The sequence below is a fragment of the Strongyloides ratti genome (genome assembly GCF_001040885.1).
Source record: "Strongyloides ratti genome assembly S_ratti_ED321, chromosome : 1".
Taxonomy (NCBI): Eukaryota; Metazoa; Nematoda; class Chromadorea; order Rhabditida; family Strongyloididae; genus Strongyloides; species Strongyloides ratti.
The window spans coordinates 2,699,970-2,724,635 of NC_037307.1; the positions used below are offsets into that span (position 1 = coordinate 2,699,970).

Below are 24,666 nucleotides of genomic sequence, written 5' to 3' on the forward strand. Positions count from 1 at the left end.
ATTTAGTTAGTGTTTATACTTTTTTATCAAATAGGCATTAAGTTTTAATAATTATATAATGTATATGACAAATGAAAAATGAAATGGATATTAACTTTTATAGAATTAAATTTTCATATGTTTTTTTTTACAATCACATTTTAATCTAACATATTGAAAGAATTTTAACGATACATTATAAAAGTATATCTCTCGCTAACATTTTAAACTAATTTCATAAAATTTTATATAAACATTCTACTAAAAATTATATATTTCTTGTTTTATGCCCTTTTGAATCATTATCATGACATGACTTTTAATATAACCTCTTATTTATTTATTAGAAAAAGTAATATAAAATATATAATGTATTTTATTTAATAAATAATTAGTAAATTTAAAATTTTGACAGATAATATAAATTATATGAAACATTTTACAGAAAATAAACATTATTACTTTATTTATATAATTACAATAATACAATTAAATAATGTATTTTAATATTATTTGCAACCCACATTGCTTAAAAATTTATCCTATAAATAATATTATTTTTGTTATATTTTCAAATAAGTTTTAAAAAGATATTTTTACAACAAATTTTTACTAATTTTCTTTTTTTTTTAAATTTTTTTTAAAAATTATTCTTAATATAATCTAGTTAATAACAATTTAATATAATTCTTTTTTTTTCAACCATGGATAAATATTAGAATGATTTACTTTAATTTGTTATGATATTAGATATATAAATATCATAATAATGTAGTTTTTTAAAAGCATAAATATTATTATTAATATTGTAAAAATAAAATTAAATTCACAACCATTTTAAAATACCTTAGTAAAAAAATAAAAAGTCAATAAAGATTTAAATTGAGTTTTTTTTTATTTCAAAATTATTATACTTAATTATTATTATAATTTATAAAATTAAATAATAATTAATAAATTAGTGTTAAAGATATTGTTGAATAATAATAATAGTTAATTTTTGAAATTTTATATTATGGTTTCATTTGTTGTATCATATTATTATATAAATAATATTATAAATTTATGAATTACTTATTTTAGAATATTTTATTAAAGATTATTATGAATGCTATGACACAAAAATTTTATATTTTTATAATAACTGCTTTTTTATATTTTTGTTCTATTCCAAGTAATGGATATTATTTGACATCACTTGATGGTGAAAATGAAATTATTACACCATCTCCATATAGTTCAGATTCTGAGACATTAATTGCTAAGGTTATTCCTGGTGAAGATAATTCAGGAAATGGGATACCAATTGTTGTTGAGGAAAGATGTAAGATATATTTAAGTCTTTATTTTTTTTCTAATAATAATTAAATTATTTAGCTTCTAATTCTCCAAGATTAATTGGAGTAGTTAAAGCAATAACAGACCGACAAAATGTAAGTGATACTTTTTTTTTTATAAAATTATTTTACTATATTTTGTAGCCTACAATGTCAAGAGAATTAATAGCTATGATAGATAATGAAGCTAAAAATGCAGCTAGATACTTAAAAACATTAAATAATCTTCGTCAAACTGTTATATTGTCATCATCTCCAACAGGAAGAGAAAAACAAAAACGAATGTCAGAAGATTATTTAACTGATGACTATGGTTTTCCATTAACAAAATCATGGTCAGAATATTCTGGAGGAAATAGATTTAAGAGAGGTGTACCAGCATACTATGATATAGATTTTGATATAGATTATTCATGGTAATATGATTTATATGTTCTAAATCAAATATAAACCAAATAATTTTTTTTCTTACATATATTACAATAATCTCTCTTATTTTAGCATTCTAACATTCAAAAAATATTTCAACAATTATCTATGTGATTTTCAAATCATCAACTAATAATCATAAATAATTTTTTTATACCGATTTCATAATTTTATCATTTTATCGAAATACTAATTACTTTTTACTTGTTTCCCTATTTATTACTTTGTCAATGGAACGTATAACTTTTTTTTTTTTTATTATAAAATCTATCTTAGACAATATGTAACTTTGAATAATTAATCATAAATATTTTTTTACAAGTAGATCAAACAAAAAGAGTACTCAAAGTAAGATATAAAATTTGATTAATTAATTAATTTAATGTTTTTCAATATTCTTAATTGACCACCATTACATACTTCCTATTAATATTTTAATAAAAAAAAAATGTTTTATTCTTTTTTAATATTAAAAAGTAGTATCAAAGATCTAAATTCTTTTAGGGCATAGGCGGTATTTTTAAGTACTAACTTGTATAAATTAAAAACTACATGGTTTCTAAAATTATTTGCTAATGTAAAAAAAACTTTTACTAAAGACTATTTAAATGGTAAACTTTTCTTGATAATCACAGTTAAATTTATTTTTTGTTCTTTCTAATAATGAAAATAACTGTTGCAACATTTATAGCTACTTGTGTTTCTGGAGTAACATTTTTAGTACTTTTTATTTCTTTGTTAAGTGTTTATAATGAAGTTAATAATTTATGGAATGAATTGGATGAAAAAATTCTCCTCTTCCGTCAAAATACCAATGAAATTTGGAAAGATATTGTTGAGATATCAAGTAATAAGGTAAAACGTCAATCTGGATATGAACTTATTAAGGATGCCTTTTATACTACATTATCTCCAAAAATTGAGGCATCTGATCATGTTATTTCACCACCATCTATACCAACAGAAATTGCTGCTCCAGGTACAAGTGGTTGTATGTGTAATCCTAAAAATAGATGTCCACCTGGTCCACCTGGATGTAAGGGAGAACCAGGTAAGAAAGGTGAACCAGGTTTTCCAGGACAACCAGGTATTCCTGGTGCAGATGCTCCTGATGATTTACAAAGTAGGCAATCTGATTTACAGGGTTGTTTCCATTGTCCTATGGGTAAAATTGGTGCACCAGGAAAACAAGGACGTGTAGGACCAAGAGGACCAGCAGGAACACCTGGTATGGATGGAATAAGAGGACGTGATGGATTCCAAGGTGTTCCAGGTGATATAGGACCAGTTGGACCTGAAGGACATGAAGGTAGAACAGGAATAACAGGAGATAAAGGTCTTGATAAATATCAATTAATTGGTCACAAAGGACCAAAAGGACATATTGGAAAACCAGGACCAAGAGGACCACCAGGTCCACCAGGTATTGCTGCATCAGCAGGTCCAATAGGTATTCAAGGTATCCCAGGACTTAAAGGACCTCTTGGACCACAAGGACCTCAAGGAAATGCAGGAGATGTAGGTCATCCAGGAAGACCAGGAAAAGATGGAGTAGGTTAAATATTTATGATTATTAATTTTTTTACCATTTTAGGGTTATTGTTCATGTCCTGAAAAGAATGTCAAACATTAACGATCAAAAAATAATTATATTAAATTTATAAAACAAAATTATTATTTAAACTTTGAATAAATTATTTTAATTGATAATGTTTTAAAATTTATTTATCTTTATAAAATATCATTTTAAAAATGAACTATATATATTTAACAGATATTTAAATAATTAAAAAATATCTTTCTATTTATTTAAATAAAAATTAATAATAAATAAAAGAAATAGTTAATTAATAATAAATATGTCATAAATCATTTATAATATAAACATTTTAAATAATTAAATGAATTCCTTTCTTCAGGTCAGTAATTGTTAAATTTTATGTTCCAAATTCATTCATGAGCATATAATTATTCAAGATAAAATATTAATTTTATCAAAAAAAGTATTTGACATCATAAAAATTATTTTATTTATATAAAAAAATAGTTTCTTAATTATTCATTAGTTATTTTTATAAATTATTTATTATCATTATTCAAAAAAAAATTATAATAAATTAATTTATCGTAGCATTAATCTTACTTAAAAAAAAATTTTTTTTTAAATAAAAATTTATTCTTAAAATATTGAAAATGACAATAATAATTAAAAAAAAAAATACATTTTTTAAAACAATTTCTTGCCGTTTTAACTAGTTATATTTATAATAAAAATTAATGATAAATTTCAATGAACAACATTTTTAAAATTCATAGAAATTTTTTTTAAATTAAGCTGTCAATAAAATTAATTTCTCCAGGGAAAATTAAAGTAAATGTTTGTAGATAAAAAATTAAATTAAATTTTAAATATTTACTCATTTTTTTTCTAAATTTAACAATAACAATAATATATTAAAAATTATATTTAATAACCAGCTGGTTCACTTTCAATACCTTTTCTAAAATCACTATTTGCCGTTATACTACCATCAACTTCTCTTTTGACTGCAGTAATTACAGTAATATTTTCTGTTTTTTCAAATTTATGACCTCTTTCTTCAAGTTTTTCAATAAATTCTTTTGGCATTCGATTTTCAATCATTGTTACATTTGGTCTTAATTGATTATGTATTCTGGGAAAATCGATTGCCATCTTGACAGTGGTATTTTTTATCCACATTGTATGTAATGCAACATTTGCTACCCCAGATATTATTGTTGATCCTCCTGCTCCACCAACAGCCAAAATTTCTGTTGATTGAGAATTTTTTGAAGATGAACCATTATTAAATATTATAATTGGTGACATTGAAGACATTGGACGTTTACCACCTTTAATATAATTTGATGGTGAAGGTGGAATTTTAAAATAATTTGGATAATTTGGTAAACTAAAATCATCCATTTCTGAATTCCATAAAATACCAGAACTTGGTGATGAAACTTTTGCCCCTAATATTAAATTTATTGTTGATGTTACTGATACAGCATTTCCATCAACATCAATTATAGATATATGTGTTGTTCCATGATCTTCTGGTACAATTTCAAAATTTCCACCATAATATTTATCTTCATGTGTTGTATGAGTTATCCTTCTTCTAACATCTTTTGCCCATTCTTTTGATGTTATATTTTTAGCAATAAAACTGGCATTTTTTAGATAATCCATATCACCTAATGATGATCTTGCTGCATAGGCAAATTTACTTGATTCAATAAAATGATGAAATAAATTGGTATAATCATTGTATGTTGATATAGAATCAAATGTATAACCATCCATAATATTTAAGATAGCCTGTGCTACAGCTGATCCAGATGGTGGTGGTGGACCACAAATATATCTATTATTCTTTAATGATGTATAGATAACAGAAGAATCTGAACGAATTATTGATTTATAATTAACAAAATCTTCTTTTGTAATAATTCCACCATTTTCATTAAATTCTTCAACTAATTTATCTGTAAATGAACTATTATAAAATACTTCAATTGGATTTGTGGCATTTGCAATCATTTCAAATGTTTTTAATAAATTTTTTCTTGTTTTTATTTGTTCACCAACTTTAAAAATTTTACCAGTATCTGGATTGATAAAATCTCTCATTGTTGGTTCCATTTTTATCCAATCTTCATTATCTTGTAATGCTCTAGCTAATGCATGACTTGTTGGAAATCCATCTTTTAATAATTCAATTGTTGGATCAACTAAATTTTTCCATAAAATTTTACCTGAACCAAAATTTTTATATGCAGTATACATTCCATGAATTTCACCTGGTACAGCTACAGCTAACCAACCATTTTTTGATTGATCCCATCTATTATCATACATTGTTTCATTTGCAGTCAGGGGAGCTGTCTCTCTACTATCAATAACATGACATTTTTTTTCTTTTGCATTATATATGGTAAAAAAATGACCACCACCAATACCAGCAGAGTGTGTATCCATAATACCAATACAAAATAATGCTGCTATTGCTGAATCAACAGCATTTCCACCTTTTAATAATATATCTCTTCCTATACCAGAACATATTTCATTATCAGCAGCAACGGCAGCCTTATTATATTTTCCCAAAAATGATAATGATGGTTCTGGAAAGGTAGGAAATTTAGATTTATCTGGTTTTAATGATTTATAATATAATGCACCAAAAAAGACAGTTGTTAAAAGAAGAAAAAATATTATCATTGTCATAAAAATTCCAATTAATAATTGTTTTGATGAGGTAAAAATTCTATTTGTACCTCCTTCTTCATCATCATCACCAGTAATTGAATCTCGTGAAATTAATGGATCATGTTCATCATCAGCTCTAGAAATTATAGACATAGTTAAAAAATATTAAATTTATAAAATAATATCAAATTTTTGTCCATAATATGTTTAATTTATCAAAAAAAAAAAAACTTATATACATACAAAAATATTGATATCGTTATCAATATCTTTAATAAAATTTTACCAGAAAATGTTTACATACCGAGAAATTAGAACAACCATTATAAATTAACTAGCAATTTGTGATAATATTGATTAAATATTTTTTTTATGTATATATTATTAAGAGAAATAATTATAAATTGATTGTGTTGACTTTTAAAGTGAGAATTTATTAATAAAAAAAGGAACACTTTTTTTTATGACTGTCATTTAAATATACATCAATAAAATTTCTTTATCATCAAATAGTATTAAAAACATTGATATTAGTTAATAAAATATCTTTGGTATATATCAAATACTTTTTTTTTTATCTTCTTTTAAACAATATATAATAGAGAAAAGAAAGTGTAATATCGTGTCTATATATATATATAATAAAAAAAATACAAAAAAGATTATCTATTTTAATCAACTAGTTTATACTTTAATCAACATCATAATTTGTAAATAAATAATATATTTTTAAATTTTTATTAAATATATTTACTTTCTTGTTTAATTATAAAATTCTAAATAATTAAATAAATATATTTATTGTTACTTTATTTATTTTAATGTATCAATAAATATGATACTTTCATTATATTATGTGATAAAAATAAATTTTTAATTAATATTTAGAAATAGTTAATAATTATTAAATATTAAATTATATACTTATTAAATATTTCAAATAAAAAGAAAAATAATTAAATATATTTTGAATTCTTTATCTAATTTATTAAATGTAAATAAATTTAGATTTGTTACTATTTTAATTTATTTTTTAATTTATTTTAAAAAGTATATTTTAAAAATTAATGAATCTTTTTTTAGGGAAATTGATATTTTCAAATGATAAAAAAATATAAAAAAGAAAAATTTTTTTAAAACTATTTAAAAATTATTGTTAAAAGTTAAAGTTTAAGAAAAGATTGAGTATAGGTTATAAATCAAAAATATTTTGATAAATAATATTTAGAATTGTTATTTTTTAACAAAATATTTAAAGTTTTAAATGCAAGAAAAAAATATTTCAATAAATTATAAAGTTTAAAAAATATGCATGAAAATTATTTTATGTATAAAGTGAAGAAAAAAAAAAGATTAAACATTTGTTTATATATATTTTTTTTACATAATAATTGCTATCTTTCTTTTTGACTTTGCCGTCTCATCATAATTTCCATTGATTTGATAACATCCTCAATTTCTGGTGGTTCTTCATTATTTGTAACTGTATTTAATGAATGCCTTTTCGATACACATGGTGTTCCACTCCTTGATAATAAAGCTTTTCTGGCTTCTTTAGCAACAAGAAATACATTTTGCCTAGGTTCATTTTCTCCAATTCTATCATAGATAACACCATCAACATTTAAAACATTCTTAAAATAATCAACATTTTCTTTGTTATTAAGATCATCACCCCATACAAAAGATACTAATCCAAAATTATCACCCCTATATTTTGGTTCTGGATTTCGTAATAAATCTTCACTATGAAAATTTACACCAAGAATTTTTGAACTATAGGCAAAATTAACACCATTATCAGAGGTAGTTGATCTTATATCTACAAAAGGTGTATATCTTGTTGTCTCACCAACACATAAAAATAATACAGGATATTTATTTTGTTTTTGTGATATTCTGTAATAATAATAAAAAAAAAAATAAGAAAAATTTTTTTATCAATAATATTATTAAAAAATAAAATAACATACATTGTACACATATCAGGATCAAAAGATGAAAAAACAATTCTTCTTTCTTTGGCATAATCAAAAATATCTTGTAAAATAATATCAATAAATTCATTTCTTTCAAAATAATATTTACACTCATGAGTACCATCTTTTAATAATAAAGGATATTTTATTTCAATATTAAATCCCACATCTGTATTAACTTTTTCTAATGTATCAATTAATGTTGGAAATGGGCGTTTATCTTCATCTTCATCACACATCTCAACAACTTGTGTTGAACCATCTGCTGTTGATTCTTTATGTTCTACATGTAAAAGTCTTAATTGTTTTAACTTTAAATCTTTAATAGCTAATACATGATAATCAATTTCACTACTATCATCATCTTTTTTCATTAATCCACTTAAAGAATTTATTGATGATGAAGATGAGTTTCTTGTTAATGATTCAGCATTTAAATAATCACATTTTTTTTTAGAAACATGTACTTTAACATGAAAATCATGATAAACAATAGGAATTTTATCTTTTGTTAACTGTACATCAAACTCTACAAAATCAGCACCATTTTTATATGCTTTTTCAAGTGAAAATACAGTATTTTCTCTTGCTACAGCCTTCTTTGTATATGAATTTCCCATTCCCCTATGACCAATTTCAACAGTTTTTCTTTTTTTCCAATATCTTGCATATGTAAATTCCATTGACTGATATTGATCTGTATTATTTATTGGATTAATAAGAAGATAATCAATTGTTATTTGACCTATTGGAATTTGATTAGGAGCTAATATTGGAACTATTACATCACCAATTGTTCCAATTATACTTGAAGGCATACAAATGGCAGTTGCTAAACGATGATATCCTGGATGTGTAGGATTTTTTTGAATTGCATTTACTATATTATCTGCTTTTATAAAAAAATCAAAGCGAAAAGCTAAATTATCAACGGAGGATGTTGTGGTACGAAAGACAAAATAATCATCCCTATTATTAAAAAGTAAACCACTTACTGGTTGATCATTATATTCTGGTGAATCACTTGATATAATTGCTACATCTGTATTTGAAAAAGTTGGAAATTGTGGTAATATTTCTTTATCATTATCTTGTAAAACACTTTCTTCATCTATCGAATCTGTCTAAAAAAATTTTAATTAGAGAAACGATAGTAGTTATTTTACGAAACGTCTAACTTCATTTAACAAACAATAATTATATATAGACAAAAAAAATCATATCAAAAAAAAATTATATCAAATAAAAAAAAAATTACAATTTTAACGTAAAAAGAACTTTGCCTCCAATAAGGGATTAATTTATCTGATGACATATAACTGTATTCCTATAAATTAATTAATAAAAGGACGGGATTTTTAATTATTTTATTTTTTTTAAAAATTTAACTTACTTCCTTATATCTTAAGTCAAAAGGCGTAACTTTTATATAATAAGATTTATTTTTATGATGTACTTTAAAAAATTTTAAAGCTTCCCCATGGAGACGTAGATATATCTCAGATTGTTCTTTATTAACTAACCAACCATGGTTTATTAGTAATTTTCCTTCATGAACACCAAATTCATGAGTACCATTAACATTAATTATACCATTAATTTCATCTAATTTTAAACTAAATCTTCTTGGTCTAATATGACTTTCCCATAAACTAACTATAACAATTCTACCATTACTATTACATTCTGATAACAAATAATAACCAGTAAAATATCTAAAACGTATCTTTTCATTTAATTGATCTTTATCAAGTTCAATTTTAGTTATCCATAAAAATGGATCATCCTTATCAATAGACATTTCAATGGCATTCTGTGGTAACCATCTTCCTAATTGATCCACTGATCCAACAACAAACATTTTTTCCCATTTTTTAATTTTTTTATAACGTACTCGAAAATTTATAGTATATGAGGACGCCATTATGATTATATATAAAACCTAAAATTAGAATTCAACTTTTTATTAATTTTTTATCTTTAATTTATTTAATTTATTTTTTTTTTTATTTATTTCAATTGATAAAATAAAATAAAAATATTATAGAAAAAAAATAATAAAAAAAAATATAATTTACTAATGTATATCTATCAAATAACCGTTAATTTTTTCTTTAAAATTTATTTTTACAAAAGTAATTTATTTTTTTTATAATACTAAAATAACAAAAATAATATAATAATATAATAATATTTTTTTATAATTTCTTTTAGCAAAATTAATAAATGCACATATATTATTATTTTTATCTTTATTATAAATATATTTAGTGTATTATTAAATTTTTTTTTTAAAATAAATATTAAATTGATAATTAAAGGTAAATGTAAAATAAAAAAAAAAATTTTTTTTTGTTGTACAAAAACTTATGGCAAATTTTTATTTAAAATTTGAAAAATTTTCTATTATTGAATGGATTATTATATATATTTGTATAACTATATCTATATTTTTAATCCTATATTGTTTTACTAATTGTCTCTATGAAAAGTAAGTTTTTAATATAATATTTATTTTCTACTTAGTGAGGAATTAAATTTAGTTAAAATATAATCACTGATTATAGGAAATAATTTTATTGACATAAGTTAACTTCACACTAAAATAAAAATACTGTTGTATTTTGTTAAAATATTACGTAGATAACAACTTTCATCATGTGATTTTTTTTTTCTAAAAGATTCTATCAAACTTTATTTTTGAACAATCTTTTTTGAAATTATCAAATTTAAAAAAGTTTATAATTTAAAATACTACAATATTAAGATAAATTTAGTAGTGTATATGTTCAAAGAATATTTTTTGAATTGAATTACAATTTTTGTATTTTGAGAATGATATTAAATTATATAAGGAAGAATAATGTTTACTATATAGACATATATAACACAATAAACTAAGCCAATTTAGTTTATCTTTGTAGTGTTAAAGAAAATTGTAAGTATGTAGCTGAGTTCTAATTTTATTCTTTATATTTTATATGTTATTCGCCCTTTTAAAAAAGATATATCTATTTTTTTTTTCCTATAATTTTAAAATCTTTTAACTTTACATTGTATTAAAAAGTTAAAATATTGTCTTGTTTTAGATTGTTAATAATAATATTTTCAACTTCAAAAAGTCGGAAAATGGAAAGTAGAACAGTTACAGCTATTCAGATTGAAAAAGGCAAGTTTATAATAAAACATTATATATTCTCAACGCGAAAATACTATAAACAAATAAAAAATAAATGATTGTTAAATTTTTCTTATCTTACTTTTTTTTTTATTTTTTAATATAATTAAAATTTAAGATAACATGAATCTTGTACAACCATTAATAGCTAAATTAGATGAACAAGTTAAACTTACAAGAAAAAGTCAAACAGATTTAAGTAGTAAAATTCAAGAAGTATCTTCATGTAAGTTAACTAATTATTAAAATATTTTAAAATTAATGATAATAAAATTTTTTAGACTTAAAAGAAATAACTGATAAATTAGATAGACCATTTGAATTAGATAGTTATGCAAGAAAACTAGAAGAAAATAATGCTAGAATATTAAATGTTCAAACAACACTTATTTCAATTCAAGAACGTATTGGTGAGTTACAAAGAAATATTCAAAAAGAAGCTTATCAAACAAAAGAAGCATGTAACTTAACCACTAATTCTTGAACAACTTTTTTTTTGAATATAAACTTCAATGATATTTATTTTATAATTTCATAAAAAAAAATAATTTTTTTTCATATCATTTGTTTTACGATTTATCTTATATAAATTTATATAATAATCTTTAATGTACTAATATATAAACAAATTATTAAAAAAAAAAATTTAATCTTTAAATGGATATGATTTCAAGAAATCTAAGAATATATTTTATTTAGATAATGATCATTAATTGAAATTTTGCACAAATTTAATAAATGACCAAGAAGTTAAAAGACATTTTTAAATTGCTTTTTTAAAAAAGAAATTTTGGCTAATATAGGACAAAAACCTCTGGGGGATCAAATTGACTATTAAAGTGACTATAATTTTATTTTGTATATGTTAGAAATAATCATATAATAATCTAAATATAAAAGTTTTTTTAATTAATTTTTAAAAACACATTGAAAGTATACATATAATTATATAAATTTATATAAAATCCTTAAATAATGTAATTAACATTGATTTCATTAAAAAAATCTCAAATATCTTTTCAGAAAAAAATTTTTAAAGAAAAAATCATTTAGAAAACAAATTTAAAATCATAATGAAACCATAGAAAAAAAATAAACATAATAATGAATCCCCTAAAACATCAAAATATTTATTTTAGAAAAATTTTTATTTCTAATAAATGGTTTCTGACAAAAAATTTAAATTCATAAAGTAGGATTTAAAAAATTGAAAAAGTATTGAAATTGTTTTAAATATGTTATGTAAAACATTTGAATCTAATTTCAAAAATTCTTAATAACTTTTTCAAAAATAAGAATATTTAGATTCATGTTAAAATTTAATTCAGAGATTATCTCTTGAAAAATTCTTTAAAATAAATAATTTTTGGAGTTTCTGAATTAATTTAAAAATAAATACTAAAAAGATAATATTTTTTAATGAAAATTCTTAGTAACATTTAAAAATATTTCTGCTAACGATAATAGTATAAATGTACATTTTTATTAACAGAAACACTATTTGAATATATGACATTTGTATCTAATGATAAAGAAATATTATCTATTTTTTAGAAAAAAAAATTATTATGAAAAATAATTTAATAATATATAATATTTGAAATGATAAAATATATTTGTATGATGTTATGTTAAAAAAAATTTTAATCGTAAGTTAAAAAAAATATTTTAATCAACTAATTCATATTAATTTTAGATGATTGCAAAGGTTCTACTTCATTAATAACTTATAAAGGTATTTTTAAGTACAAATTTATGTCTACACGTTTAATTAGTTATTCTGATAAATTTCAAGATATTATAGATAATGTATTTCAATACTTACGTATTTTATATAATATAATTATTTATTTGAATAATAGCTTAACAATTAACTTAAAAAAATAGGTAAAATTAATAAAAAAAATTTTTTTGATAAATTATTTCCTTTAATATCCTATAAATTTACATCAAAGTATAAATTATAAGTTTAATATTATCTCACACCTACTGGAAGTACATTATTAATAGAAAAAAAAATTTTTTTTTTAAAAAAAAGAAAGAAAATGAAATTTTTATACAATAATTTGTAAATAATTAATTTAAAAGTATCTTAATTTAATGAAAAATAAAAAAGTTATATAAAAATAAAATATTTAAGTACTATGAAAGTTTATCAGAAATTTAATAACTGGAAACATAGTAATTTTGTCATTACTTGCTATAATAATTATTTCAACAAAACTTCCCACCATTCGCATACTTATATAATTGCTTTTCATACAAATTACTTAATATTTTAATGTAAAAAATAAGTATTTATTGTGATAAAATAAAAATAAAAACATTTAAATAACGTAAATTAAGCTCGGTCATTGATGTCAGAGAATTAGTTGTAACTTTTATATAAATATTATTGTAAGTTGTTTATTATTTTTTCCTCTTTTGAATAATGCAAAATTAATTTTTAGAATTATTTTAGTAGAAAAACAAAATTGAAATTTTTTCATTTATTTGGGTAAAAAAATTTGGTTTAAACAAAATACAATTTTGATAATATTTATTTAATTTAAATAAGATAGTTTTTTCTTTTTTATATAATAACATTTCTATTTTGATAAATTATAATTTTAAAAATTTGTTAAATAATCTATTTGCATACGACAAATTATAAATAACTTTTTTTTTGTTAAATTATATTATTTATGACTAATAAACTATAAGACAAAATAATCAATATTTTAAATAAAGTTATGAAATTTATTTGTTAAACAAACCATTATATTTGATTAAAAAATTTATTTTAATATTTTAATCTTCATTTAAAATAACACAAATAATTCTTGTTTATAGTAAATTTCCACAACAATAAGTTAACAAATTAGAAATTTAATAACAACTTTTTTAGAAGAAAAATTATTATTCTATAAATAATCAATTTACAAATAAAAAAATATAATTAAAAAAAGCTTATTGAATCGCAATTATAGAAATAAATTTTTAAATCAATGTTTTTTAATGATATAATAAATAATATTTATGTAGAGTTTACTATTTTTAGAAATTTTTCCAAGTATTTTACAATTAATTAATTACTACATTTTTTAATGTGTTTTCTGTAATTGTATAAAGTATTTTACATTTGTACAACTAAAGTTTTTGTTGCTACATCATATACAGCTCGATTATAGGGAAAAACATAAGCCGCACAACTAATTGGATAAAAAAAGTTTATTGTGAAATTCTTTATAATTGATCTTGCTAAAGCTTTTGCAAATGAAACACCCTCAGTTCTTGTTACTGTATATGTACCTGCTATTTCCTGATTTTGTTGTATAGAAACACAATCTATAATTTTAATACCCATTACAAATTTACCAGGTGTACATCCCTTTGGAAGAATACTAAATCCAAAAGCAATTAATATTGCTTCAACAATTGAAGATGTAGCTTTAAGCATTAAATCTGCAGGTAACAATCCTTGTGTTAAATCCACTATATTTTGAATATCTATTTCATCTGTTATTAATTTTTCATATTCTTTTATATCCCTATTAATTAATTTTGTAAATATATGGAAATACAAATCTTTAAAACATACAAATATCCAATTTCAACAATTATAAATAATAAACTAAGTTTAATAAAAAAAAATATAAAAAAATCTAATATTTCAGCCAAAAGTCTTTTACTATAACTAGCAACATGTACATTTTCTGTTACTCTAATATCACTATCAAGCCTCCATAAATGTCTTCTAAACCAATTTGAATCCCTTTGTCTTTGAATATTAAAGCTAACTGTATTTTGTCCTAATCCAAAAATATTTCTTGTACCCTGTTGACTAGCATTAATATTTCTCATCATAGCATTATAAGCATTTTGATGAGCTATCTGATGAGCAGTGTTTTGATATTCATTAGCCTTCTTCTGAGCATACATCCATTTTGAAACTTCTTTAGCAAATTCTTTAGCTGAACCATAATCTTTTTTTCTATTATAAACAAAAGAAGTGTATGGTTCCATAATTTAGTATTAAAAAAAATACAGGAAAAATATTTTTATTTTCTAACTTTTTATTTATTCGATTGTGTAAAATAAGAATATATACGTGTTTGTAGCGAAGAAACTTTGTTCCAAGGGTTAAAATTTAAGTATACGAAAGGGTATCGTTTTCCAAAATTGTATACCTCAATAACGAGGTAAGAGTTTATGCAATAAAGTTTGTGTTTCAATTTATCTAATTAATTTTATATTCTAAAATGGGAGATTCATATGATGATGAACATATGAATCCACAAAACATATCATTGATGGGAGAGACTTCAGATGACAAACTACCAATGGCAGAAGAATATTCATTTAAAACAGAGGAAAAAGAACATTTCGATGAATCTTCAGATGTTCCATTAAATGAGATTGCAAGTGAATCAATGAAAGAATATGAGGAAAGCTTAAATAATATAAAAGATTTTAGTAGAAAGTCAGAAATATCTTATCCATCAACGTCAAATGATATATCATCGTATTCGTCAAAACCATTGCAGAATGAAAATGGCGCCCAGAAAAATGATACGGTAAGTGTAGAAATATTTATATCTTGGTTGAATAATTAATTTATGACTATATGATAAAGAAGAAAATGTAATTATTTTCTTGTTCCATTAAATATGATAGAAAAGTTAGTTTAATTTAGGGTAAAGTAATAATAATACGTTGTGAGAAAAGTTTTAACAACATTTAGTCAATGGAAGGAATTAAATTTAAATAAAATTTTATTAGATAATCGTATATGATAGTATGACAATTGAAACATAATGTAATATCATTTTTAAAAAAATTAAAAAAAAGTTTTTTGTACTTACTAATGACGTCGTATTTTAAAATAAGTAATTTTAACATCTTGTAACCAACAAAAGTAAATTTATTTTGAAACATTAAACTGTTAAAATTTAATACTAGTGATCTTTTTTGTTAAATTTGAAAATTGAAATATATTTTAGAGATTATGTTACTTTTTAAATTTTTTTTTAAATGTTTGGAATATTATGTTCTCTGAGATTATCTTCAATACTTTTAAAATCGACATGGGAAAGAGATATGAATTTAATAATATTATATCCATCAAAAAGTTTTTGATAGAATTTTTTTTCCATTTATTATTTCACTTTTATTATAAATTTTAACAACTAAAATGAGCACATTGAATTAAATATTATGGCAACAATTTGTAACTAAAACTTGTTAACCAAATATTTTCTCAATGATATGGTTTATTAAAATTAATTAAAAAATGTTTTGCAAATTTACATATTATATTAATCACTTGAGATTTCATATTAGCCTTAAGTATATATGGATCTATTATAAATAATTTACTAAACATAAATACGTAAATTTGGTTATATTTATTTAGAAAACAACTTAAAAATTATTTCTGGAAATTTTTTTTTGTATATATTAATTTGAGATTTTTTTTATTAATATTTAGTTTGAAGTACCGTAGCGATTTGGTAATTTTTTGATGAACTTAAGATCATAAAACGTTTTTTTTGCATATATGTGATTTGTACTATCCATTAAAAAAATATTTTTTTATATCAATGATTATTATAGAAAATGGAAATATCTTCAACTGTGTTTACCGGAAAAAGGCCATTAGAAAATTCTGAAGAATATGAAGTTCCAGAAAAGATGATAAAAAATGAAACACTAGGTTCGTCAACAACAGCGCCTACAACAACTGGCAATTTAGTAAAAATTTCAAGTGTGTTACCAAACTACAAAATGATCGGAGAACCAATACCAGCACATTCTCGTGGAATCTCTGCACTTCGGTTTTCTCCAGACGGTAAATGGTTAGCCTCAGCTAGTGCTGACAAAACAATTAAATTGTACAATATTGAAAAAGCTGAAGAAGGCATATTTCCGGAACATGTTCTTGGTAGTCATAAAATGGGAATTAATGATGTAGCTTGGGGTGGTGATAGTAGGCATTTAATATCATGTGCCGATGACAAATTAGTTAAGATGTGGGATGTCTTTGAATCAAAACTTTTGAGGCGTTTCGAAGGTCACACAAATTATGTTTTTTGTTGTGTTTTTAATCAAGTTCATACTACAATTGCTTCTGGTTCTTTTGATGAAACAATTAGACTATGGGATAGTAGATCAGGAATATGTATTAAAGTTTTACAAGCACACTCTGAACCAATATCTTCTATTGCGTTTAATCGTGATGGTTCTTTAATTGCTTCTGGTGGTTACGATGGTCTCGTTAGAATATGGGATGGTGTTAATGGTCAAGTTGTTAAAACATTAGTTGATACAGAAAATCCACCAATTACTTTAATTAAATTTAGTCCTAATGGTAAGTATGTTTTGGCAGGAACAATGGATTCTAAATTAAAATTATGGGATTACAATAAAAGTAAATGTTTAAAGATTTATAAGGGACATGTTAATGAAAGATATTGTACCTCAGCATGTTTTTCTATTACTGGTGGAAAATGGATTGTTAGTGGATCGGAAGATTTTAAAGTTTATTTATGGAATTTACAAACAAAAGAAATTGTCCAAACTTTATCAGGTCATACAGATGTCGTATTAGCTTTAGATGTACATCCAACAAAAAATATGATTGCTAGTGCTGGAATCGAAAACGACAAACATATTCGTATTTGGATGAGCGATTTTTAATTTTATCTTTTTAATCATTAATTTAATTGTATAAAATTTAAAGATAACATTTTCTATACCTCGTGATTGTTTTAAATATTTGTAAAGTTAAACATATAAAGTGATTATTTTAAATATTTGTAAAGTTAAATATATAAAATGTTTATCACTATTAAACTTTGATAAAATCACTCGATCAAATTTTATACATTTAGCAGTTATCTTTAGGTGATTTATCAGTAATTACTAGTCATAAGTTTTAAATTAATTTATAACTAATAGCTAAAAATGTAAATTACTTGATTGATAAGAATGTCAATTTACGATTTTCTGTTGATATTATTTTATTTATTAAAAAATAAAATATTTTGATAGTAGATAAAAATTTATTTATAAACAATCTATTTATATATTATCAGCAAATTTTTTATAGTATTTTATTTTTAAATATAAATAATTACATATGTACACAGTTGTTTTTAAAAAAAAAAATAAAAATATAAAAAAAAGCCACATCATTAATTGAAAGAACTATAAAAATTATTTAAAATATGTGGTTGTAATATAAAAAATTTGACATCAAAACAGATTATTGAAAATTGTTTTAACTTTGAATGACATTTTAAGATATTTGATTGAAAAAATTTTAAGGGATGCTGATTTTTATATAATTTGTTTCTTTTTCAATACTTTTTGTATGATTGTTCATATTTTGTAAATAATCAAGTTTATATCCAATGTCAAATAAAACTTTATCATTAATATATAATGACTTACAACGTTTAATTAATTCATTTTCAATATCAAATAAATGATCATCTTTGATATGAGGAGCCATACGTCTAACACAATCAGCTAAACGCAAAGCATATTCCAAATTACTTCCACTTCTACCATGTGATGAGATAATCTAAAAAAAAAACAAAATTATTATCAATATCTTTTATTAGTATGAAACATACAACATCACAGATATCATATATTGATGTTGCCGGTGAGAGATATGGATTATTTTCAGGAATGGCAATATAAACTAAAACTTGGAAAGGTTGATTACCATTATCTGGTTTAAATGTAACTAATTCACTACGATATCCGGCACGTTCTCTATGATCAAGATAAGCAATAGTCTTTTCAACATATTCTTCAGGCACATGATAAGCTAATCCCCAACATGATCCACCTTTTTCAGGTATAATTGTAACAGTTCTTCCTGGATTTTTTTCTGTTCCCCTATGATCAGGTGATAATTGATAAAATCTTCTAACAAAATCTTGTACTTCACCAGGAATTACTTCATCATACTCAAAATCAGTATACCATAATAATGAACCGTAACCAAAGATATACATAATCACTAAAATAAAATATTAGTAATATATAATTAATACAATATTATGATATAATTATATAATATCGAAAATTTAAATTTACCATCTGTCATGAAACAGATATTACTTTTATACAAAAAAAAAAATGGTTATTGAAAAACAATATTATATTAATAAATAAACAAAATATTAAAGCTAATCCAGCAGCAAAATATATTTGTAGTTAACCTCCAGTCGTATATCCCCATTTTCTTTCTAGACATTCATTATTTATATGTATAAATAAAATGTATGTAAAAATTAAAATATTTTTTAAACATAAAACTAATTTGAATATATATTAAAATAATAATGATGTAAGTAAAAAAAAAAAGAAATAATTTTTTATTATAATCTAATCTTTCAATTTCATTTGGATTTTTATAAGCTTTCTCTTGGCATTCTATTGCATAAGCTTTAAGTTGTTTTATTTAATAAAATATATACCTGTAGGTGGATCAAAATACATCATTAGTACGATATTAGTTCCTTTACTATTATTAGATATAAAAGACAACCCTTTAAATTAGTACAACAGAATGATGCAATAGTTAGAAAAAAAAAATATATTCAAAGAAGTATCATTTATTGGTTTTTATCTAAATAATTAAACAAAATAAGTATATATCAATAATATATAAAAGATATAATAAGAATGTTTTATAAAAATAAAATACTACTAAACTATTATATAGTATTACAACATAAGAAAAAAAAAGTAATAAAAATTATATTATTACTTTTTCTTTTCTAATATTTTATGATGGATGTGAATATGTTTCATGTTTTATTATTTTGAACAAAGAATAATTTTATTTTTTTTTTTAAAATAGAAAAATGTAACAATATAATAGTAAAATAACCAATAGCCAATAGCCTTTGGTCACATGATAAAATATATTTACATTGTATTTTTATATTGATGTTTTATAAAATATATTTTTAAAGATAAAGTAAATATAAAAAAGAGTTTTTAAATTTCACTTATAAACCATTTTTATAATTTTAAAACTAATAATAAGATAAACATTTTTGAAGTATTCTCTTTTTAACGTTATTTGATAAATAATTTCTTTAAATATGCACTTAAAGGTTAAAAATTTTTCATTAAGAACATTTATCTTTAAGCAGAAAGTTGATATTTAAGAATCATTGACAAAAATTGTTGTTTATTTATTTTGAAAGAACACTATATTCAAATTTACTTATAAGTGTCTTATTTTAACTAAAATATTTAATCATATTATGTAATTAATCTTCTTTACTTTTTTATTTTTTTTTTCATAAATAAACTTGTATTAACATTAAAAATATAATAATTAAAATTTCATTACAAATATATAATATAATTTTCATAAAACTTTCATAAAAGTAAAAACAACAATTTGATATAAAAATAACTCAACCATTTAAAAAGATAAAAATACTAAATAAAAAAAAAGTATATATGTTTCAATTAAGTTTATTTAATTTAATTTAATTAATTTTAAAAAAATTAATTAACTGATGTTAAGAAAATGGTATATAATTTATAGAAATTTAACTAAGATATTTATCAATTACTGTATAATACCTTGAAATTAAATTAAAAAAAAAAATCTTCTTTTTTTAAAAAATTTTATTTTCTTGTGACATATTTAATTTTATATATTATTATCGTTTTTATCATATTAATAAACCTTGAAAATATAAATATTTTTTTATAATTCAGATGATTCAGCTTACATGTATAGTTAAATATTTGTATAATATATTATAATATCTTTTTCTAAAAAAAATTCACCTGATTTTTTTTATTATTACACTACAAAAATGTGATCAAATGTAAATATAATATATCAAATGGATATATATATATAAAAATGTCTTAGCTTTTTATATAATAATTTAAATTTTCTTTTTTTTTTTTTATAAATTTAAAATCAATCTTACAATTTATTTAATAAATTTTTAATTTCAAATAAAGGCTATAAATTTAACCTTTTTGTTTTATTACAAGAACTTTAACGACATTTACAATTATATCCAATAATCGTAAATAAAATTTGTAGGATCATCGTTAGAAAGGACATGATAAATTACTTCTCTTTAATGTATTTATAGAAAACGATTATAAGAAAAAGATAAGAAAAAAAAAGTGCAGCTTTCATGATATATGACAAGGTTAATTGCAACATAATTTTAGATTGACTAAATGATTATAAAAAGTTGTAAAAAGAAAAGCTTTATTTGTGAGGTAAAATTATATACCATCAACTATACACATCATCAATCATTACATTTTCAGATGATACCGAATATACAGCAAACCTATTTTTCACATCTACAGCTATAATTGAAGCAATCATTTGTACAGAAGCCATAGCTCCATATCCTTTATCACCACACATTAATTCTTTTTGTATTGGTGGAATTTCTTTCCATCTCATTAAATCTTTTAATACTTTTAAATGTTGTACAGTTAACATACTCTCCCACATACATGTATTCATTGCTGGAGCAAAAAATAATGGCTTATTATTATCCCATGCCCTGACAAGAGATGTAAGTAAATTATCACAAATTCCATTTGCTATTTTAGCCATAGTATTTGCATCCAATGGAGCAATTAATAATGCGTCAGCCCATTTACGAAGCTCTTAAAATAATATAAAATAAATGATATGATAAAAAGAAAATTACTATTATAAAAATAATAAAAATGCAATTAATATTTTCCCCTAATATAAATAAATAAATATTTTAAAAAATAATTGAATATATAAATATATAAAAATTTTTTTTTAAAGAAATATAAAAATATTATATCTAAATATTATCCTTACCAATATGAAGTACTGGATCACCACGTCCCTTCCACATTCCCCATTCATCTCTATCTTCATAGACAATTTCAGAGATCATAGATGGATCGAAAAAGTGCAATGCCCCTTTAGTTGTAACTATCTAAAAATATTATTTAATAATAATATAAAAAAAATTAATATTTTTTTTAAATATTAACAAATACATACTTTAATAGCTAATCGATCTTCAGAACACTTTAAGTACAACTCATCTATAAGTTCTTTTAATTTAATTGTAGCTACTGATCCTGTTACACCAATAATAAGATGAAATTTTGTACCATATCTATTTAATTTATGTTCAGGAGTAAATGCTTCACGATAACTTTTCTAAAAATAAAAATACATTTGAATAAAAAATTTAAAAAGTATAATTATTTTCATACCTTTTCTTCACATGACTCATCCTCTATTTTAGCTCTTTTTATATTCACAACATTTTCATCCATATTTTAATAAATTTAATTTTTATTAAAAAAAAAATATATTTCAAATAGTTCTTTTTTTTTGACAATTCCCTGATCTCATAACGATAACCAGTAGACAATTTTTGGACATATATAAGTTTTAAAACACCTTGGGATCTTTTGTAGTATTAAATTTTTTTATTATAATATTTATATCTATTTTCTTTTTTTATATTTATTTTTCATATTTTTAATGTTATAATTATTATTTAAATTTATAAAGAATTTCCTTTATTTTTCTATCATTGTTGTTGATGTTAAGTTAATAGTTACTCTTATGTTTAGGTGAAATTTTTATGCTTGTACAGTTGACCCCTTCATTATATTTAAATTGTTTACATTTTTAAATCTAACATTCTATACAATATTTTATTGTAGTGTTGTAGCCTTAGCTTCACATATTTTAGTCAGCATTTTAATTTTCTTCTCCCTTCAGATTACTGACCCATAACAGCTTTATATTATACATTTTCATATCTTCTTGACCTACACTACTATTCTACATTCTCTTCTCTCCCTTTAAAATTCTCTTTTTCGTATTTGACCCTCCTCTCTGAAATATATAAAATGTCCATTTGACCATTGCTTTATTATTTCTATCATATAAATATATATATGATGTTGCCCACCCCTTTAATGATATACTGAACCAGTTTTATTACTATAGAAATGGAACGCGAGAAACAATATAGTTTTTATTCATTCTTCACATTATAGTATCTTTTATTCCTTTAAAAAATTGAAAGTTTTATATTTATTATATATATATATATAATATATATAATATATTTTATTTATTCATAAAGGTTCAGGGACTCATCTCCTCCTCGTAGTCAAACTTATTTAATGTCTTCTTTTTATAATAGTCAACTGTTATTATTTAAATTTCCTGTTGACAAAGCATTGACGTAGGTATATAGTGTAATTATTATTTATAATGTCCACTCCCACTTTTTAATATATAGATTTTGTCAGGGACTTGTTATTACCCTAACTTATTTTTAGTTTTTAATATCTTGGTTACTCTCTCATTTTTTTTTTTCCCCGTTCAATTATAGTTGATGTAGTCAGTGTGTGTTGTTGTTATTATTATTACTTGGTTGATGTTAGAAAATTGTGTATTTTTATTATTATATATATTCAATCTAAATAGTAGATAGAAAGTAGGATATATCTTAGGTTTTCATATACTTTTATAAATTTACATCTGCTCCTTATCTTTATGTCATTTTGGCAGGGGACGAGAGAGAGATAGTGTATTATTAAGAGAGAGACCCCCTAGTAGGTCCGCATACCCAACCGCTTCTTAATCTCCGCCCCGCCGCTACACTAAGATGGAATCGGGTTAACTAAGCCTATGCCCACAGCTGTGTCAGTCATTTTGTGCTTTTTATCAACCAGCACCGCGCGTCATCGTCATTTGTGCAAATGTCGTTGTTCCTGAACGTCGCTTCCTCAATTTCTTCTGATTTTTTGCTAGCAAAATTGTTTTTGTAAGTTACAGTATTGACTAACGTGTATGTCGTTCTTGGAAGTCCTACCCGTAGTCCAATGCTGTCATTTGCCTAAACATTGCTAGAATTCATGGAAGTTGAAGATTAGAAAAATATTTATTTTGATGGATTTTTTTTTTGGTATATTAATAGAATAAAATTTTGATGGAAAAAAATTTGTATCAATGATAATAAGACGGTAAATGTAAGTAAGTTTAACAAGTATATAATACTTCTAGATGTTAATTAATGTAAAAAGAACCTGATAATTTATGTTGAAATTTTTAATTTTAAAATATCACGTGACATATATAAAATTATGGTAAAATATGTAGATAGAAGTATAAAAATTCAAGAAAAATTTTATAACTTAAAATATATATAAAAGTAATGAAATATTATTTTCTTTTGAAATCTAAGAATCTCTTAATAATAGAATAATTGAATACTGGAAGCGGAATAATTGTTTCATAGAGGTTGTCAATGATCAAATAGTATTTATATTTTATTGAATATAAAACATTGGATGAACAATTTTATTTGTAAACATGAATATAAATATTCAAAAGCTTTTTTTTTTTTTTCTTTCTTTCCTTGATTCAAATGTTAATAAACTTTTATATTTTATTGTTTTCTAAAATGATAGTTATGATATTTTAGTTGTAATAACTGAAATGAATGATGTAAAATTATGTGT

General features: G+C 22.0%; 9 protein-coding genes across 9 annotated transcripts; 4 read left to right on the forward strand and 5 right to left on the reverse strand.

Annotated features, from left to right (window-relative positions):
• Positions 1 to 1,083: 1,083 nt before the first annotated feature.
• On the forward strand, positions 1,084 to 1,736 carry SRAE_1000085500 (Hypothetical protein; the record flags this gene model as incomplete). The annotated part of the gene is made up of 3 exons (XM_024647739.1): positions 1,084 to 1,303; positions 1,357 to 1,412; positions 1,461 to 1,736. The coding sequence occupies 3 exons, from the start codon at positions 1,084 to 1,086 to the stop codon at positions 1,734 to 1,736; spliced, it is 552 nt and encodes a 183-aa protein (XP_024501787.1).
• Positions 1,737 to 2,408: 672 nt separating this feature from the next.
• On the forward strand, positions 2,409 to 3,378 carry SRAE_1000085600 (Nematode cuticle collagen, N-terminal domain and Collagen triple helix repeat-containing protein; the record flags this gene model as incomplete). The annotated part of the gene is made up of 2 exons (XM_024647740.1): positions 2,409 to 3,296; positions 3,340 to 3,378. 2 exons carry the CDS (start codon positions 2,409 to 2,411, stop codon positions 3,376 to 3,378), a joined length of 927 nt encoding a protein of 308 aa, XP_024501788.1.
• Positions 3,379 to 4,212: 834 nt separating this feature from the next.
• SRAE_1000085700 (Gamma-glutamyltranspeptidase family-containing protein) lies at positions 4,213 to 6,303 on the reverse strand (the record flags this gene model as incomplete). Its single annotated transcript, XM_024647742.1, has 2 exons — positions 4,213 to 6,115; positions 6,284 to 6,303. 2 exons carry the CDS (start codon positions 6,301 to 6,303, stop codon positions 4,213 to 4,215), a joined length of 1,923 nt encoding a protein of 640 aa, XP_024501789.1.
• Positions 6,304 to 7,373: 1,070 nt separating this feature from the next.
• SRAE_1000085800 (Glycerophosphocholine phosphodiesterase GPCPD1) lies at positions 7,374 to 9,819 on the reverse strand (the record flags this gene model as incomplete). The annotated part of the gene is made up of 4 exons (XM_024647743.1): positions 7,374 to 7,878; positions 7,953 to 9,082; positions 9,217 to 9,285; positions 9,352 to 9,819. 4 exons carry the CDS (start codon positions 9,817 to 9,819, stop codon positions 7,374 to 7,376), a joined length of 2,172 nt encoding a protein of 723 aa, XP_024501790.1.
• Positions 9,820 to 10,327: 508 nt separating this feature from the next.
• Positions 10,328 to 11,620, forward strand: SRAE_1000085900 (Snapin/Pallidin/Snn1 family-containing protein; the record flags this gene model as incomplete). The annotated part of the gene is made up of 4 exons (XM_024647744.1): positions 10,328 to 10,449; positions 11,048 to 11,127; positions 11,255 to 11,362; positions 11,418 to 11,620. The coding sequence occupies 4 exons, from the start codon at positions 10,328 to 10,330 to the stop codon at positions 11,618 to 11,620; spliced, it is 513 nt and encodes a 170-aa protein (XP_024501791.1).
• Positions 11,621 to 14,251: 2,631 nt separating this feature from the next.
• Positions 14,252 to 15,141, reverse strand: SRAE_1000086000 (Protein FAM8A1; the record flags this gene model as incomplete). The annotated part of the gene is made up of 2 exons (XM_024647745.1): positions 14,252 to 14,666; positions 14,717 to 15,141. The coding sequence occupies 2 exons, from the start codon at positions 15,139 to 15,141 to the stop codon at positions 14,252 to 14,254; spliced, it is 840 nt and encodes a 279-aa protein (XP_024501792.1).
• A 236-nt stretch (positions 15,142 to 15,377) lies between these two features.
• SRAE_1000086100 (Protein will die slowly) lies at positions 15,378 to 17,814 on the forward strand (the record flags this gene model as incomplete). Its single annotated transcript, XM_024647746.1, has 2 exons — positions 15,378 to 15,692; positions 16,732 to 17,814. The coding sequence occupies 2 exons, from the start codon at positions 15,378 to 15,380 to the stop codon at positions 17,812 to 17,814; spliced, it is 1,398 nt and encodes a 465-aa protein (XP_024501793.1).
• Positions 17,815 to 18,439: 625 nt separating this feature from the next.
• On the reverse strand, positions 18,440 to 19,237 carry SRAE_1000086200 (Cation transport regulator-like protein 2; the record flags this gene model as incomplete). The annotated part of the gene is made up of 3 exons (XM_024647747.1): positions 18,440 to 18,703; positions 18,756 to 19,150; positions 19,228 to 19,237. 3 exons carry the CDS (start codon positions 19,235 to 19,237, stop codon positions 18,440 to 18,442), a joined length of 669 nt encoding a protein of 222 aa, XP_024501794.1.
• Positions 19,238 to 21,415: 2,178 nt separating this feature from the next.
• Positions 21,416 to 22,458, reverse strand: SRAE_1000086300 (Phosphopantothenoylcysteine decarboxylase; the record flags this gene model as incomplete). Its single annotated transcript, XM_024647748.1, has 4 exons — positions 21,416 to 21,801; positions 21,989 to 22,109; positions 22,178 to 22,339; positions 22,396 to 22,458. 4 exons carry the CDS (start codon positions 22,456 to 22,458, stop codon positions 21,416 to 21,418), a joined length of 732 nt encoding a protein of 243 aa, XP_024501795.1.
• Between the last annotated feature and the right edge of the window lie 2,208 nt (positions 22,459 to 24,666).